The 19,091-nt window shown below is 37.8% G+C and overlaps 2 protein-coding genes across 2 annotated transcripts; one reads left to right on the top strand and one right to left on the bottom strand.

The window, feature by feature from the left end:
• Positions 1–5,810: 5,810 nt before the first annotated feature.
• LOC109568971 (olfactory receptor 52K1-like) lies at positions 5,811–7,373 on the top strand. Its single transcript, XM_070803173.1, has one exon. It carries the CDS (start codon positions 6,380–6,382, stop codon positions 7,322–7,324), a length of 945 nt encoding a protein of 314 aa, XP_070659274.1. The 5' UTR covers positions 5,811–6,379; the 3' UTR covers positions 7,325–7,373.
• A 9,291-nt stretch (positions 7,374–16,664) lies between these two features.
• On the bottom strand, positions 16,665–17,612 carry LOC109569475 (olfactory receptor 52A1-like). Its single transcript, XM_019974836.2, has one exon. The coding sequence runs from the start codon at positions 17,610–17,612 to the stop codon at positions 16,665–16,667; it is 948 nt and encodes a 315-aa protein (XP_019830395.2).
• Between the last annotated feature and the right edge of the window lie 1,479 nt (positions 17,613–19,091).

The following is a 19,091-nucleotide window of genomic DNA, read 5'->3' on the forward strand; positions in this document are numbered from 1 at the left end:
TTTATGCACAGGAGTGACATAATCAGGTTTGTATTTTAAAATGATTATTGTGGCTGCAATGAAGAAAATGGGTTAAGACAGAGTAGAAGGAATGACTAGAGAAAAACTTTTAGGAGGTTATAAAGTTTTCGAGGACAATATGATGATAACTTGATCCATGTTGATGGTCATTGCCGGGGTCCAGCCCCAGCTGATCCAGGGTATTCGAAGGAGAGATGGCTTCGGCGACTATTTATTTATTTATTCATCAAAGATGTAAAGAGTAATAGAATGAGGATAGCTCAGTAGGAAAATTCAGTGGAGAAAAGAAGCTGAGTAGCTTGGTTTATGCAGAAAATCAATATAACCCGTGACACCAGGTTAGCTCTGACCATGGAGGCTGCAGGAGCCCTCTCGAATAGCAGAAGGTGCCCCACCTTAGAAACCTTCTCGAGAGGGTCTTAGAAGCCCAGGCAAATAAATGGTCACAGAGGATATCCGCACTCCAGATGGAGACTCAGCTGGAAATTGAGGGGAAGAATGACATGGGGAGACCAAGCTTTGGTGAGCGAGGCCCGTAGCTTTATTTTCAACAGGGGCTTATATACCCTAAGTTACACATAGAGGATAATAGGGGATGCAAAGTCAGCAGTCTTTGATCCTTATCAAAAACCAGGGTTTCTTTCCTGCAAATCTATCGTATACAAATGGTTTAGGTGATTTACATCATCTTCTGGCCAGAAGGCCTATTAACATTTTATGACTCTTGATATAGACTTATCAACCGTAAGACTTATTTTCTCTAAGAGTAATTATTTTAAGGTTTGGTGCCATCTTCCAAAGATAAAATTGCATTCCTATAGGGTGGATGTGTAATGGGTTTACAACAAAGGAAAGAATTTATTACCTTAAGGGTCTAAAGTTACTAACACCAAGGCCACTACTTATTTTTTCTACATACCAACTATATTAATTAATACACATTCAAGGATACAATTCAGGAGATGTGAAAACTTGGCAACAAGCATTGGCTCATCAGTGAAATCTTTTACTAGTTTTATTCTGACAGTTTCTAACTCTCTGAGAGGCTCTAAGCTATTTGAATATCTTAAGCTTCCCATGCCTCGAGGCTGGGAGACTGTAAACAATTGTATGCATAGCTGTAGGAGTCTGGGTAAAATTGTCAGGCGAGTTAGAGAGCCATCTGAGGGGTTTGGATTTAAACACTCCTAGTTGCCCAGGAACTTTATTAATTGGAGCTGTAAGTTAACTCTTTGACAGAGAGAGCAAGATGGTGGTGGGGGACAGCCCCCAGTAAAGTCAGAGGTGAGAGCACAAAGCAATAAAGTAGGCAGACTCTGGTTTTTGGGGGGTAGATGCTCGAGAATATCCAGGGGGACTCCTGAGGCTTGATCCTGCCTTTGCGTATGCCGAGCCTCCTTCCTCATGACCTTTGTCACGAGTGGAATGCCTCACCAGCTCCCGGCAGGTCATCATGATGAAAAGAATTAAATTGATTTGAGTACCCTGAATATACATTAGGACTTGGCTTGATGAACATTTTGACAAGCTCACACATTTTATGACCGTTGCTTACCCTAAGCCTAAAGTTTGGAGTGGATGATTGATGAAGAACCTTTGTGTATTTATGTGTCTTTGTGTGTGTGTGTGTGGTGCATTAACTGATTTAAAAAATATTTGAAGACTTATACAATTTGCCAGGCAGTGGGGAAATAGTGAACAAACAGCGCCCCAGTCATTGTCTCCAGGATATTTACATTTGACTACATCCTGCAAAAAAATAGTTGTTAGCAATTTCTTCCGCTTTTATATTTACTCTCAAGTTGAGCTTTTGACGTCTGCCAAGAGTTTTCCTGAAACTCAGTCTCTCCTAAACCTAGAATTATGCATTTTTTTAAATAAAGCTCATCTCTTTCTTCTACTTGAATCTCACTTCTCTGTTATTTTTCTTTTTACGTGTCTCATTTACCAAACAATGGTCTTAATTTAGTCAATTAAATATTTTATTTACTGCATACTTTTTTGCCAGCTTTTTATGGATCTTTTTTGTATCTAGGGAATCAAAACTTCTAATTTCACTTTCAGTTTTGTCTGTGGAGGTCCCAGTGCCACTGGAAATTAAAATGATTTAAACTGTTGGTTTTGAAGCAAGCCATAGCAGTTTATATATAATTATAGTTGCATTTGGCCCTGCCTGTTGTTGCCCCAGGTGTTCTTTAATTTTCATTCTAAATAATTCTTCAATCCTTACTCCTCACTGGGCTTCCTAAACCATACCATACCACATGCCACAACACACCAGCAATTAGTTTTACAGTGCTTCTGAACGATTCTTATCCATCTGTACTCTCCTCACTAATTAGCTCTAGGATTTGTTCTCCAGAATAGCAAAGTTGAATAATGTCCCTTGCTTAACAGAGAGGCCAATAAGGACTCAGGAGGGCCAGGACAAACCAGCATAAATCTGCCTCTAGCTCAGACAGTCTTGTTCTGGACATCAACAGATCTTCCTCACACCTCAAGAGGACAGTGGCTTTGCTGGTCCCAGTCCCCCTATGACCAAATTCTCAATCATCTACAGGTACTATGCTAGGAAAAGAGAGAAAAACGGGGCGGGAAAAGAGTACAAAATCCTGAGATGCACAAAGTCATATAGGATAAAGAGATTCTCAAATCTTTTCATCTAAATACCATAGTCACTAACCCTTGTACAGTTAAGATTGAGATCTGTAATCTTTAGATTGCCCAATGACATTCATTAGAAAATAATAAGTAGTATCTTCCTAATTTTTAAATCTAAATTTATGCTTCCTTTACTCAGATTAATATTTATATAGTTGTTGCTGGCAGTACTTAAAGCTCAAATAATATCCTAATGCCACCACCACATGGATAATTTTTATTTATACTATTCCTGATAGATGAGCATTTAAATTCTACCTGAAAACTCCTGCTGAAAGTGAGCTTCTAATTTCACAGGGCTGTCTTTTCTTTTGAGTTTGTGGTAGGTTTCTTTCTCCTACTGAACTAAAACGCACCTTTAAAAATATTTTAGCCTTCTTTATTTGGCCAGGTATCTATGTCTGGTGACACCAAATATATATTTTTCCCCATAGCAGGCAATGAATCAAAAAATCATGGGGGACTATACTCAGTATTTTATAGTAATCTATAAGGAACTCACTTATAAGGAACAGGAATATGTAAAAATGGAAATATATATATATATATAAAACTGAATCACTTTGCTGTACACCTGAAACTAAACAATATAAATCAACTATACTTCAATTTTATTTATTTTTTTAAGATTAAATGAACTGATACTTTTATCTTTATTTTTTTTTTTTGGTCTGTAAAGTTGTTTATTTTTATTTTATTTTAGTTTTAAACTTTACATAATTGTATTAGTTTTGCCAAATATCAAAATGAATCCGCCACAGGTATACATGTGTTCCCCATCCTGAACCCTCCTCCCTCCTCCCTCCCCATACCATCCCTCTGGGTCATCCCAGTGCACTAGCCCCAAGCATCCAGTATCGTGCATCGAACCTGGACTGGCAACTCGTTTCTTACATGATATTTTACATGTTTCAATGTCATTCTCCCAAATCTTCCCACCCTCTCCCTCTCCCACAGAGTCCATAAGACTGTTCTATACATCAGTGTCTCTTTTGCTGTCTCGTACACCGGGTTATTGTTACCATCTTTCTAAATTCCATATATATGCGTTAGTATACTGTATTTATGTTTTTCCTTCTGGCTTACTTCACTCTGTATAATAGCTATACTTCAATTTTAAAAAAGACAAACTCTTTAATATAATTTTGCTTAGAAAATGTATGTTTCAATTTTTTTCTCTGTGTATTTTTAAAACCACCAATGCACTTTCAAAAGATGTTTTTCAATAACACTGAGTAGAGACATAGAATGCACAGTTCTTATTTTGAACACATTGAACCTGACAGATTTATGAAAAGTTGTTAGAGGAGGCTACTTTGGGGCAGTTCTAAGAAATGTTTAATGCTGACCTCAGTGGCCATGAGCAAAATGAAAACTTTCAAATTACCTTCTCTTGGATGCTGATAAATTGACATGGTGCTTAAAGTACACCGTCTTTTCTATTATCACTGCCAGGTTTCTGGTTTTCTAGTGTACTCAAGCCCTCAGATGAGGTCTCCTATTGTATTAGAGATGGATTGCTGAGATCAGGAAGAAATGACTTTCTGGTAAGGATCCATAAAGTACTGATTAAAGGTTATTTATGGAAACACACGATGGTAGAAAAGTACAGAGGTTGAATGTAAGTTTATGGCCCTTCCAACCTTTTCTAAAACGCTTTTTTAGAAAGATGGCTTGGAAATGGGATTTTACAGGCTGCCAAATTATTTGTACTTTGTTAGAACCTAGTGATAATAGCTATGGTAAAATAATACACATCTAAGGGGGAAAAAGATTAAGGATAAAATTACATATTTTATCAGGGCCATCATGTAGTCCTTCTTATGGTATCCGTTCAAGACTAGTTATTATCCTTATAATAGTTATTATCCTCATAAACACAAAGCAAAAAGGACTTTATTTTTGGCACATCTCACTTAATCTTTGTACTTTATTAAAAAAGAAGAAAATTGCATTTGTAGAGCACAGAAACATTAAAAGAATTAGGCCAGAAACATTGTACATTTTATACAATTTATGATTTAATGATGTACTTAATTCTCACAGAAGTTTTGCAAGGTAAAGCTCATCTCATTTTTGAGATGAGGAAAGAGGCTCACAGCCTTGGACACTTTATGGTCAAGTCACATAGAATTAGTGGCAGGGTTGAAATTGTATCACAGCTGCGTTATCTAAAGACCGTATTATTTTTACTATACCAAGTTACCTGCTAGGAGACCTGCCTGTCATTTGGCTGTGGCTTGCCTTTTACCAAAGGTGGTTGATACATGAAATACTTAGATCTTCATAAATCAATTTATGATGTATAAAAGCTGTGTACTTTTTGCCACTGTGTTTTGGGATCCTAAGTATTTAGAGTAAAGTAATTGGCAAAAAGACAAATAATCGAAGTTTGTGAAAACAAAAAAAGGACACAGTGTTAATATTACTGTATGTTTTTATTGTGGTATAGTTGTTCTACCATGTTGTGTTGGCTTCTACTGTGCCTCAGTGTGTATCAGCTATATGTGTACATGGGCTTCCCTGATAGCTCAGTTAGTAAAGAATTGACCTGCAGTGCAGGAGACCTCAGTTCAATTCCTGGGTCGGAAAGATCTGCTGCAGAAGGAATAGGCTACCCACTCCAGTATGCTGGCTTGGAGAATTTCATGGACTGTATATATACATATATCCCTTCCTCTAGAGCCTCCGTCCCACTCCCCCTTGCCATGTACTTTTATTTTTTAAAGCAACTTTGTATTATGTTTTCTCATCTCTGTATTTTAAGCATCTGTTGAAGCTTCTATTTTTTCTGTGATTGCCTTTTATAAATATTATATAATTGGAATATTTCTAATAAAATGTGAAGTCCAGACCTTAATAGTGAAATTTAGTATTTTATGGTCTTTAACCTATAGCTGTCATCAAATAATTTGTAAATATGTATTTCTATTTGTTATGTATATTAACATATTTAACAAATATAATCTTATTTATATAGAAATATGTTACCATTAACTTCTAAATTATGGTTGCTATACAAAAACACATGAATATATATATATAAAATTTTAATATGAAATTATTATCTATTGAGGTATTTTTGACTCTACCTTTGTCCTTCAAAATATCAGTTATTCCTCCAGAAAACCATATTTTTCACATGTAAGATCAGCAAATTTCCTAGGTTATTGGTCAAAATAAAGAAAAAAAAACACTCCAGAGAAGAATTCTGAAGCACGAAGCCCAGTCTCAAGAAATGAGGACCTTCGGATGATGATATTCAACTTCGTGAGTGAAAACCATGCTTTCTAGCTCATCCACATCCCCATGTCATGCCTGTAATGAATATATTGGGTCTCCTTTCAGGTCCTGTTCTCTGAGGGGAAAAAAAAAAAACTCTCCTACAAGTTTATATACATTGAATATTAAACAGGATCAAGTCAACAGGAGAATTTACACAGCAGAGTTGGTATGTTTTTATTGAGAATTTTTCCCTGAGACTGCTTCTCTCTCCTGCAGAGAAAGTAACTGAGAATTATCTCCTTCCTTAACTCCATTAGCTGCAACATTTATTTGTTCACTAGTTGGTAAATTTTGCTAATCGCCATAAACTACTATAGTACCCAGCATTTTAGCTTCAAATGATGCAGTGATTTCAAAATGTCCCTCCTTTCTTTCTCTCTAGGAATTAGACCTTGAGGAGGTCTGGAGAGGGATGTCCTCTTGCAACAACTCCATCCCTCAGCCCTTGATATTTGTCCTGGCTGGAATTCCTGGCCTGGAATCTTCCCATGTCTGGTTCTCTGTGCCTTTTTTCTTGGTGTTTGTTGTTGCTGTCATTGGCAATGCCACCATTTTATGTATCATCAGGGTGGAGAAGAGTCTTCACGAGCCCATGTTTCTCCTCTTGGCCATGCTGTCAGTTGTTGACCTGTCTCTTGTCAGTGTCACTGTGCCCCGCATGCTGGGCATCTTCTGGATGAATGCCAAGGAAATCAGCTTTAATGCCTGCCTCACACAGATGTTTTTCATCCCATCATTTTATGTCATGGAGTCTGGGGTCCTTCTGGCTATGGCTTTTGACAGATTTGTGGCTATCTGGCACCCTCTGAGATATACAACTGTCCTTAGTAACAGCCTGCTTGCGAAGATGGCACTGACTGTCCTGGCAAGGGCAGTGGCAGTGCTGACCCCAGCACCCATCCTGGTGAAAAGACTGGAAAGCTTCCAAACTCACATCATTGCGTACTCATACTGTGCCTACATGGCTGTGGTGCACATAGCCTGTGGAGACCTCTCTGACCACATTGTCTATGGCCTTATGGTTATTGTAGCATCTGTGGGATTTGATCTGTTTTTTATCATTCTGTCATATGGGCTGATCCTTCATGCTGTCTTTCGGATACCCTCTTGGGAGGCACGGGGCAAAGCTTTCAGCACATGTGGCTCTCATCTTTGTGTCATTGCTCTCTTTTATTCCCCTGTTATCTTTTCTGTCTTGGCCCAGATTTTATGCTATCATATGGCTCCCCACCTACAGATTATCATTGACAATCTCTACTTCTTGGTGCCTCCCATGATTAACCCTTTGATTTATGGGGCTCGGACCAAGCAAATGCGGGAGTGGGTGCTACGAATCTTCCATTGTGAAGGAGATTGATGTTGGTACCTATGGAGCTGGAAATCATGTTACGTTGTAGGTAGAGATAATTCCTGTCAGAATTGGGCTTAGTGAGGAAAAGTATAAACCAAGGCAAGAGAAGGACTTGGTCAGTGTGGGAATGTAGCAGGGGCATGTCATTTCCATCAAGATGTAGTTGTTATGAAAACTTCATGACAAGCAATCCTTCCTAAATGCTTATGTGTAATAAAACAGGAGAACATTTTGTAATTAATTTTATTGTTTATCTACTTCCATCACATAACATAAATTGGAAATTTTTTTTCAAATGAGGTAAACTGAATTTAGGCATGTATCTTAAAACCTATGGATAAAAACAATTATCCAAAGTTTTTGTTGATATAATGATTTTTCTTCCACATTTATGTTTCAGATATTTCACCAACAGAATTATATATTATTGAAAATAACCCTAATTGAAATAAACATGTATAAGTATCCATGACCATATCAATAAATACTGAGCCCCTTTTTTTGTCTGAAAGGTTTTAATAGAGAAGTGTAATCCTTAGAGAGTTACTCAGTGTCAGAACATAGCACCAATATACAGTAGATTGGACTTGATAGGTAAGATTTTACAAATGGAAAAAAAAAAAAAAAAGACAGCCTTAGTTTTTTTTTAGTAACCTCCATTTCCATACTGTTTTTCATAGTGTTCCACCAATTTACAATCCCACCAGCAGTGTATGAGGGTTATCTTTTCTTCATATCCTCACCAACACTTATTATCTCTTGCCTTTTTGATAATAGACATTCTGATTGGTATGAGGTAGTGTCTCTCATTATGGTTTTGACTCATATTCCCCATAGAATTAGTGATGCTGAACATCTTTTCATGTGCGTGTTGGCCATCTGCCATGTGGTCCAGCCATTCCAGGTATTTATCATAGAAATATGAAAATGCTAATTAAAAGCTGCATATGCATCACATGTTCATCACAGCATTATTTACAATAACCAAGACATGGAAGCAGCCTAAGTGTCTATCAACAGATGAATGGATAAAGATATGGTGTGTATATATATACATATATATGCATACACATGTACACACACACCTATAATCAAACACTTTTCAGTTAAAAAAAAAGGTGAAATCCTTTTATTTGTGACAACATGGATGGATCTTGAAGGTATTATGCTCAGCGAAATAAGGCAAAGAAAAAAAGAAAAATATATTGTTTCATTCATATGAGGAATATAGATGAATAAATGAGTAAATAAAATGAAAACAAAATCAAACAGAAATACAGAGAACAGAGTAGTGGTAACCAGAAGGAAGAAGGGTGGGTGAAGGGTAAAATGGGCAAAGGTCAACTGTATGATGACGTGCAGAAAATAAGTATTAAGTGGTGAGCACACTGTAGTGTATACAGAACATGAAATATAATATTGTACATGCACATCTTATATAGTGTTATAAACCAACTTTTAAAGAACTCAAAGAAGCTATTTTTTTCTCTAGCTTCACTTTTTTCCTTCCACCTATCCAACCTCACAAGTTTTCACAAACCAGAACACCCAGATCTATGACTTAAACTCTGAATTATAGCTGTGTTCCAGAAAACATTGCAACAATGTTGTGAACCACTCTTCTCTTCATATGTACCTTAAAAGTAAGTCTTTCCAAAATAATTCCTTATCTCCTTGTCAGCTAGATTGTTCCTCTGTAGCCTTCACTTCTTTTGTTCTTTTGACCCGAGTTAAATACACAACCTTTGAATTACTTATTTCCTACCTTTTATCCAACCAATGACCAATATTTCTTTGCATATCTCCTTTGTCTTTTTTCTGTCTTATATTTTCATTACTTTCAATCTCTGTGCTACAAAATTCTAACTAACCTGCGTATATTCAATTTCTCTCATATTCAAAATTTTCATTGACTCTGCACCCACCTGGAGTCATCTTTTTCAAACAGATGTCTCATTTTGTCCAGTTAAAATCTTCAACAGCCTGTTGCTTAAGATAATGGCTTAACTCCATAGCATAGCATTCAAGTTCTACATGACTTGGTTTCAAACTCCATGCCAGGTGCTCTACTTTGACTAAATCACTGAACAGGCATCAGTCTAGCCAGACCTGACTCTTTATTTGTAAAGAAATAACACATTACTGCTGTTTTAGCTCATTCTCTAGCTACTTAGAAAGCATTTTCCTTGATCTTAGTCAAAATTCTTCCCACCTCAAGAGACTTTCTTCAGTTTGTTTTCCTTAATGCTTATCGTCAAACAATATGGCCTGTCTGTACTGCCAGTTTCTTTGGCGTTCAGTCATCTGTGATCTGTTCTATAGTTCAGTTTTAGTCTGCACTCTTTACCTTTATTTTTAATTAATTTATTTAATTGAAGGATAATTGCTTTACAATATTGTGATGGTTTTTGCCATATGTCAACAGGAATCAGCCACAGGTATATATATGTCCCTCCCATCCTGAACTCACCTCCCTCCCCACCCTATCCCTCTTACACTGACATTTCTTTAAGGGCAATGGCATGCCCAGAAATTGAACTTTTCACCTCATGCAAACCAGTTCTAAACCCTTGTCTTAGCTTTTTAAAAAACATTATTAAACACCAATTCATAAGCCAAGGGACCTATACATGCAAATCATACCCATCTTCATACCTCTAATGTTTATAATATAGACACCCTCAAATCTGTTTAGAACAAATATCACATAGATGATATTTACTCACATAAGTATATACAAATAGACATGCTATTTCCTTCATATACAGCCTTGCAATCATCTTATTTGTTTATAAACTCTTTTTTTCTGGAATATGATAACATATATATATTTGTATTCACCTATACACCTCACCTGAGATATGCATACATTCACAGGAACTTCTGTATGCACATATATCTGATGTACACACCAATTACATCATCAGTAGATATGCAAAATCGCTATTAACTGCCTATCAAAGGTTTGATGTTATGGTCCCAAACATTTTTAGCATTGTCTCCAATGATTATTTTCAGTGCTTCCCACATCAATCTCATACATGTAGTCTACTCTCAGTTTTTGAATTTTTTTTTCCTATAGAGATTCCAAGGTAGTCAATACACCTTCACTTTATGTATACAGGAATTAATAGGAATTGATGAGAGAGCCAGGACACACCAACACATCTGTTCCTTTCCCAGACAACACACCTTATTCTGCACAACAGCAATTTTCTCCTCTCTCAATTTAAGAAATTAGGTTCTTGTCTGGCCCATGCTCCACTGTGAAAAAACTCAATCCATTCCAGGTAGTATACCAGAAAAAAAAAGTGGATTGGGAACAGGTATGGAATGGTAATTTATATAGAAGAAAGAAGCACTTTTCTCTAACTAAATACCCCTCAAACCGTTCATTTACAAAAAATAATTATAACCATTGTTGGAATCTGCCAATAATAACATTCTGTAGAATGTGATATATTTCCACTCTGTATATTATGACAGACAGTGTCTTTAGAATTAATAAAAGTAAATTAATTGCTGGCAATCGTTTCTGATACTTTTGACTCAACCCAGCTAGTGGTAATACTTAAAGCTTCTTTGTTTTTCTTATATGGAGAGTTTAGTTCAGTTCAGTTCAGTCACTTAATCGTGTCTGACTCTTTGCGACCCCATGAATCGTAGCATGCCAGGCCTCCCTGTCCATCACCAACTCCTAGAGTTGACCCAAACTCATGTCCATGGAGTCAGTGATGCTATCCAGCCATCTCATCTTCTGTAATCCCCTTCTCCTTCTTCCCTCAATCCCTCACAGCATCAGGGTCTTTTCCAGTGAGTCAACTCTTCGCATGAGGTGGCCAAAGTATTGGAGTTTCAGCTTTAGCATCAGTCCTTCCAATGAATATTCAGAATTGATTTCCTTTAGGATGGACTGGTTGGATCTCCTTGCAGTCCAAGGGACTCTCAAGAGTCTTCTCCAACATCACAGTTCAAAAGCATCAATTCTTCGGCACTCAGCTTTCTTCACAGTCCAACTCTCACATCCATACATGACCACTGGATAAACCATAGCCTTGACTAGACGAACCTTTGTTGGCAAAGTTAATGTCTCTGCTTTTGAATATGCTATCTAGGTTGGTCATAACTTTCTTTCCAAGGAATAAGCGTCTTTTAATTTCATGGCTGCAATCACCATCTGCAGTGATTTTGGAGCCCCCCAAAATAGTCTGACACTGTTTCCACTGTTTCCCCATCTATTTCCCATGAAGTGATGGGACCAGATGCCATGACCTTCGTTTTCTGAATGTTGAGCTTTAAGCCAACTTTTTAACTCTCCTCTTTCACTTTCATTAAGAGGCTTTTGAGTTCCTCTTCACTTTCTGCCATAAGGGTGGTGTCATCTGCATATCTGAGGTTATTGATATTTCTCCCCGCAATCTTTGATTCCAGCTTGTGCTTCTTCCAGCCCAGCATTTCTCATGAAGTACTCTGCATAGAAATTAAATAAGTAGGGCACAATATACAGCCTTGACATACTCCTTTTCCTATGTGGAACCAGTTGGAGATTGTTAAATAAATATCCCATGTTTCTGGTCCCCCATGGGAACAATTTGTAGGTGTGTTTCTTACATTTTACAGTACTCCTAGCAGGAAAAAGCTCTGGTAATCTACAGCAGTAATCTCAGTCATGATTACTTTATTAGCTTCTTCTCTTCACTGTCTTACTTGCTTCCTCTCTCGCAAGATTTTTCATGTATCAATCCCCAGTTATACAACATACACTAAAATTCTAGCTTTGGTTTGCTTTGGGGAGAACTCTTGATAGGGCCATTCTAATGTCATACTTACCTGTTTATTGTTTGAGCCCATCATGAGGTAATAAAACTTTGATCTTTTATTCCTTCTCTAAGAAATAGTACAGGTCATTACCTTGATCAATATGAATAACTTCAGATATGCAGATGACACCACACTTATGGCAGAAAGTGAAGAAGAACTAAAGAACCTCTTGATGAAAGTGAAAGATGAGAGTGAAAAACTTGTCTTGAAACTCAACATTCAGAAAACTAAGATCATGGCATCTGGTCCCATCACTTCATGGCAAATAGATGGGGAAACAGTGGAAACAATGACAGACTTTATCCTTTTGGGCTCCAAAATCACTGCAGATGGTGACTTCAGCCATGAAATTAAAGACGCTTGTTCCTTGGAAGAAAAGTTATGACCAACATAGACAACATATTAAAAAACAAAGAAATTACTTTGCCAACATAGGTCCATCTCGTCAAAGCTATGGTTTTTCCAGTAGTTATGTATGGATAGGAGAGTTGGGCTATAAAGAAAGCTGAGCACCAAAGAATTTATGCTTTTGAACTGTGGTGTTAGAGAAGACTCTTGAGAGTCCCTTGGACTGCAAGGAGATCCAACCAGTCCATCCTAAAGGAAATCAGTTATGAATATACATTGGAAGGATGATGCTGAAGCTGAAACTCCAATATTTTGGCCACTGATACAAAGAACTGAATCATTGGAAAAGACCCTAATGCTGGGAAAGATTGAAGACGGGAGCAGAAGGGGATGACAGAGGATGAGATGGTCAGATGGTATCACTGACTCAATGGACATGAGTTTGAGTAAACTCCAGGAGTTAGTGATGGACAGGGAGCCCTGGTGTGCTGCAGTCCATGGGGTCACAAAGAGTCAGACATGAGTGAGCAACTGAACTGAACTTCCTTGGTCATCAAGGGGAAGGAGACAAACAGCTGTGGTCGATGACAAACCTGAGCTAAGACTTATTGGTGTTCATGTGGTGGCATGTATGCTCTCAAGCTGTAGACACTGGACAGGAAGGTCTGATGTGAAAATGAGACTAAGGGAGAGATGGCTTAAACATCAGAGTATTAGGTTTTTTTGTAATATTTTTTGAGCTGTATGGATAAAAAGAGTGGGGAAAAAAGAACCTGTTCCATGTGCATCATCAGAGTACTGGCTCAGATTAGTGGACAGTATCTCAAAATTTGTCAGGGTCTCCTAATGACCTTTTGTAAAAAAAATAAGTTCATAGTGAGTTGCAACAATACAGACAGAAAATGAACTCCTTCTAAAGCCATGACAAGCAATGCTAGTCAATAGGAACTTTGAAAAGAGGAATTGCTCACCTACCCAATACAAAAGACTGTGTTTGGGCTATTAAATGGTGTCAAGGATCATATTACTTGGATATTAATACATAACTTCATAATGCAGAATGATTTGTATAATTTTAATCACTCCTGAGGGGCTTCCCTAGTAGCTCAGCTGGTAAAGAATCCACCTGCATTGCGGGAGACCTGGGTTTGATCCCTGGGTTGGGAAGATCCCCTGGAGAAGGGAATGGCTACCCACTTCAGTATTCTGGCCTGAAGAACTGGTGAAGGCATATTTGATTCTGCTTTTCATGAATCAAATGCTCAAGGAAGTTAGATTCACACATATCTGCACATACTCCTACATAACTACCTGAGTTATAGTGTTTTAAAAACTAAGTTAAGAGCTAGAACAAATAATTTCACAATTTGTATGGAAATACAAAAAACCTCGAATAGCCAAAGCGATCTTGAGAAAGAAAAATGGAACTGGAGGAATCAACCTACCTGACTTCAGGCTCTACTACAAAGCCACAGTTATCAAGACAGTATGGTACTGGCACAAAGACAGAAATATAGATGAATGGAACAAAATAGAAAGCCCAGAGATAAATCCACGCACATATGGACACCTTATCTTTGACAAAGGAGGCAAGAATATACAATGGATTAAAGACAATCTCTTTAACAAGTGGTGCTGGGAAATCTGGTCAACCACTTGAAAAGAATGAAACTAGAACACTTTCTAACACCATATACAAAAATAAACTCAAAATGGATTAAAGATCTCAACGTAAGACCAGAAACTATAAAACTCCTAGAGGAGAACATAGGCAAAACACTCTCTGACATACATCACAGCAGGATCCTCTATGACCCACCTCCCAGAATATTGGAAATAAAAGCAAAAATAAACAAATGGGACCTAATTAAACTTAAAAGCTTCTGCACATCAAAGGAAACTATTAGCAAGGTGAAAAGACAGCCTTCAGAATGGGAGAAAATAATAGCAAATGAAGCAACTGACAAACAACTAATCTCAAAAATATACAAGCAACTCCTACAGCTCAACTCCAGAAAAATAAATGACCCAATCAAAAAATGGGCCAAAGATCTAAATAGACATTTCTCCAAAGAAGACATACAGATGGCTAACAAACACATGAAAAGATGCTCAACATCACTCATTATCAGAGAAATGCAAATCAAAACCACTATGAGATACCATTTCACACCAGTCAGAATGGCTGTGATCCAAAAGTCTACAAATAATAAATGCTGGAGAGGGTGTGGAGAAAAGGGAACCCTCTTACACTGCTGGTTGGAATGCAAACTAGTACAGCCACTATGGAGAACAGTGTGGAGATTCCTTAAAAAACTGGAAATAGAACTGCCTTATGATCCAGCAATCCCACTGCTGGGCATACACACTGAGGAAACCAGAAGGGAAAGAGACACGTGTACCCCAATGTTCATCGCAGCACTGCTTATAATAGCCAGGACATGGAAACAACCTAGATGCCCATCAGCAGATGAATGGATAAGAAAGCAGTGGTACATATACACAATGGAGTATTACTCAGCCATTAAAAAGAATACATTTGAATCAGTTCTAATGAGGTGGATGAAACTGGAGCCTATTATACAGAGTGAAGTAAGCCAGAAGGACAAACACCAATACAGTATACTAACACATATATATGGAATTTAGAAAGATGGTAACGATAACCCTGTATACGAGACAGCAAAAGAGACACTGATGTATAGAACAGGCTTATGGACTCTGTGGGAGAGGGAGAGGGTGGGAAGATTTGGGAGAATGGCATTGAAACATGTGAAATGTCATGTATGAAACGAGATGCCAGTCCAGGTTCAATGCACGATGCTGGATGCTTGGGGCTGGTGCACTGGGACAACCCAGAGGGATGATATGGGGAGGGAGGAGGGAGGAGGGTTCAGGATGGGGAACACATGAAAAAAATAAATAAATAATAATAATTCCCATAAGTTTTACAATAAAATATCAGAATGTTAAAAAAAAAAACTAAGTTATGTTTAACACAATTTCATCATTTTATTTTATTTTTTTTTTTTTATTCTTCCAATTTTATTTTATTTTTAAACTTTACATAATTGTATTAGTTTTGCCAAATATCAAAATGAATCCACCACAGGTATACATGTGTTCCCCATCCTGAACCCTCCTCCCTCCTCCCTCCCCATACCATCCCTCTGGGCCGTCCCAGTGCACCAGCCCCAAGCATCCAGCATCGTGCATCGAACCTGGACTGGCAACTCGTTTCCTACATGATATTTTACATGTTTCATTGCCATTCTCCCAAATCTTCCCACCCTCTCCCTCTCCCACAGAGTCCATAAGACTGTTCTATACATCAGTGTCTCTTTTGCTGTCTCGTACACCGGGTTATTGTTACCATCTTTCTAAATTCCATATATATGCGTTAGTATACTGTATTTATGTTTTTCCTTCTGGCTTACTTCACTCTGTATAATAGGCTCCAGTTTCATCCACCTCATTAGAACTGATTCAAATGTATTCTTTTTAATGGCTGAGTAATACTCCATTGTGTATATGTACCACAGCTTTCTTATCCATTCATCTGCTGATGGACATCTAGGTTGCTTCCATGTCTTGGCTATTATGAACAGTGCTGCGTTCATCATTTTAAATGAAACATTATTCAAATCTCACATTTGCCATGACTGTCTATATGAGATCCTCTCTGATTCCCTAAAAAAATATAAAGTAGTTGCTTCTCACATGTGAACTGAAATCTTTTGTTCTTGTCTTAACATAACTTAAGTAAAATTAAATTAGATTTATTCTTTTTAAATAATGGATATATCTGGGTCAATCTTGCACATCCAAGTGATAAACTGCCTGTTGATATTACAGGAAGATACAAGGAATCTTATGTCTTGTTTCCTTGTAAACAATAAAAGAAAGGGAAAAAAAGAGAAAAGAATGATGGAAGGAAGGCAAAAAGATAAAGGAAGAAAGGAAGGGAGAGATGAAGGGTTGATAAGAAGTTATGAGATACATATATTTTTTTCACCTAAGTTTATCTCATAGTCTGATTGTTCCTGTTTTGGGAATATGCATTCTTTAGTGGAGATCATTATGATGTAAAAATCTCATCAAAATAGACATGGTACAAGAAGTCTTCATCTTAAACCTAAAAATATATTTTTTCCTGTGTAATATTATTTTTGGATTACTACCGGGAGTCATGCTTCATAATACAAATCTGAGCAACTCGTTTGCGGATCTCCATGGTCTTCACACCATAGACAATGGGGTTTAGGGCAGGGGGAACAAGCAGATAGATGGTAGATAAGAATATATGAGTATAGGGTGATACATGTCCAAAACGGTGGCTGAAGAAGGAAAAAAAAGCAAGGATATAAAACTCTAGGAAGATGATAATATGGGAAGTGCAGGTATTGAATGCTTTGAGTCGTGCCTCTTTCTGAGGAAGATGAGAAACAGCTCGAAAAATAAGAATGTAGGAAATGAAGACAAAAATCAGGTCAAAACCCAGAATTGCAAAGGCCACAAAAAGCCCATATGATCTGTTAATGTGTGCATCTTCCACAGCCAACTTGACCACAGCCATGTGCTCACAGTAGGAATGGTCAATAACCACCGATTGGAAAATTTGCAGTCGTTTTAGTAGAATGGGTAAAATCCCAACAAGCACTGTTGTCCGAATCGCCACCATCAGTACCATCTGGACTAGAAAGAGAGGTGTGAGGATGGATGCATGCCTCAAAGGATCACAGATGGCAATATAGCGGTCAAAGGCCATGGCTAACAGTATGCCAGATTCCATGCCCTGCAAAGCGTGGATGAAGAAGAGTTGGGTGAGGCAAGCATCAAAAGCCATGGAATAGGAGCCAAACCAGAAGATAGCTAACATTTTGGGAGCAATGGCTACACAGAGTCCTAGGTCAGTGGCTGCCAACACTGCCAAGAGGATGTACATGGGTTGGTGAAGACTGCGTTCTGTTGCAATAATGATTATTAAAACAATGTTCCCCAGCAGAGCCACCAGGCACACACTAAAGAAGGGAAATCCAATCCAAAACTGTACATGCTCCAGTCCAGGGATCCCAATCAGGATCACTGTCTTCGGGTTCAGATATGACATGTTAGTAGATCCCATAAGGCTCATGAATCCTTTCCTCACCACTGATCCTGATACCTCTTCACAGACAAATTATGGATGGGAAGGAAGAAGGGGATTCTCTTTGTCATTCCTTGTAGATCATGAAAAAAATGGATGGAAATATGGACACATGGCATTAAATATTTGGAAATCAGCTTAAATCAGCATGATAATAGAATTCTTAAATACCTTTTCCAAATGCCAGTATGGATATTTACGCAAAAGGAAGATGAGTCCAGTGTTTCTCACCTAGAAATTGTAGAAGTCAAAATTATGATTCTAAAGGCATTGACCTTACTATTTTTTAAAGTGGTCTCAGATTGTGCCACAGATGACAACATTAATTTTTTTGTCTATATCGACTTCTAAACCCCAGACATCTTTCAGATTAGGTGAAATTCCTCTGTGACAATTGAAGTCGTAGACTAGCTCCTCAAACTCATAGCCCCATCTACTTTGTTTGAAACTAGAATCTCCAGAAAGTGGCAGTTTTTCCCAGGTTTCACATTTACTCTGGTTTAGGAAGTAAAATTGGAGAAGGCAATGGCAACCCACTCCAGTACTCTTGCCTGAAGAATCCCATGGACAGAGGAGCCTGGAAGGCTGCAGTCCATGGGGTCACTGAGGGTCGGACACGACTGAGTGACTTCACTTTCACTTTTCACTTCCATGCACTGGAGAAGGAAATGGCAACCCACTCCAGTGTTCTTTCCTGGAGAATCCCAGGGACGGCAGAGCCTGGTGGGCTGCCGTCTCTGGGGTCGCACAGAGTCAGTCAGACACAACTGAAGCGACTTAGCAGCCACAGTACCAGGAAGTAAAATATCTACTCACAAACCTTGGAATTGACTCTCAGGTGAGACAGTGAGGAGGTTTGTTCTCTCCAGAAAAAAATGATTGCCCCATGTGCAGGTTCTTATCCAGGTTTTGGAATTTATATGGAAGTGGTGTCCTTTTATCAGTAGTGGAGGAAAACTTGAGTTACTGAAAAAATTCTGGCCCATTAGCTTCAAAATGGATGTGTAAGCAGACTGGGATAGAAGACAACGTAAATCCTTACAGATCTTAAAGAAAACAAAGTTGAGACGATAAATGAAAAGTCAGTTGAATAAAAGGCACCATAAATTAGGATATGATGGTAACATATAAAAATTGACCTATTGGGTAACCCCTATAGCTTAAATATTTTAGTTATGATCATCTGTTTCAGATACAAAAGGACAGAGTTGCCTGTGGGCCACTCTACTGTTTATAATGGAGCTCAGCCTAACCTAGATGTTTTCTGTCATTTTAGTATTTTCTGTTGGCAATGAAAATCATTTCTGATATTTTTGATCAAATTACCTTGCTTCACACCCAACCCAAACTTCTGGTATTTTTATAATTTCCCTCTTCTCTTTCTTTAGAAATCTACTCAAAAAACTTAAAGCGACTTTATATACTCTTTTTTCTTTTTCATTAATTATTATACAAACT

This window comes from Bos indicus, chromosome 15 (assembly GCF_029378745.1).
Source record: "Bos indicus isolate NIAB-ARS_2022 breed Sahiwal x Tharparkar chromosome 15, NIAB-ARS_B.indTharparkar_mat_pri_1.0, whole genome shotgun sequence".
NCBI lineage: Eukaryota > Metazoa > Chordata > Mammalia > Artiodactyla > Bovidae > Bos > Bos indicus.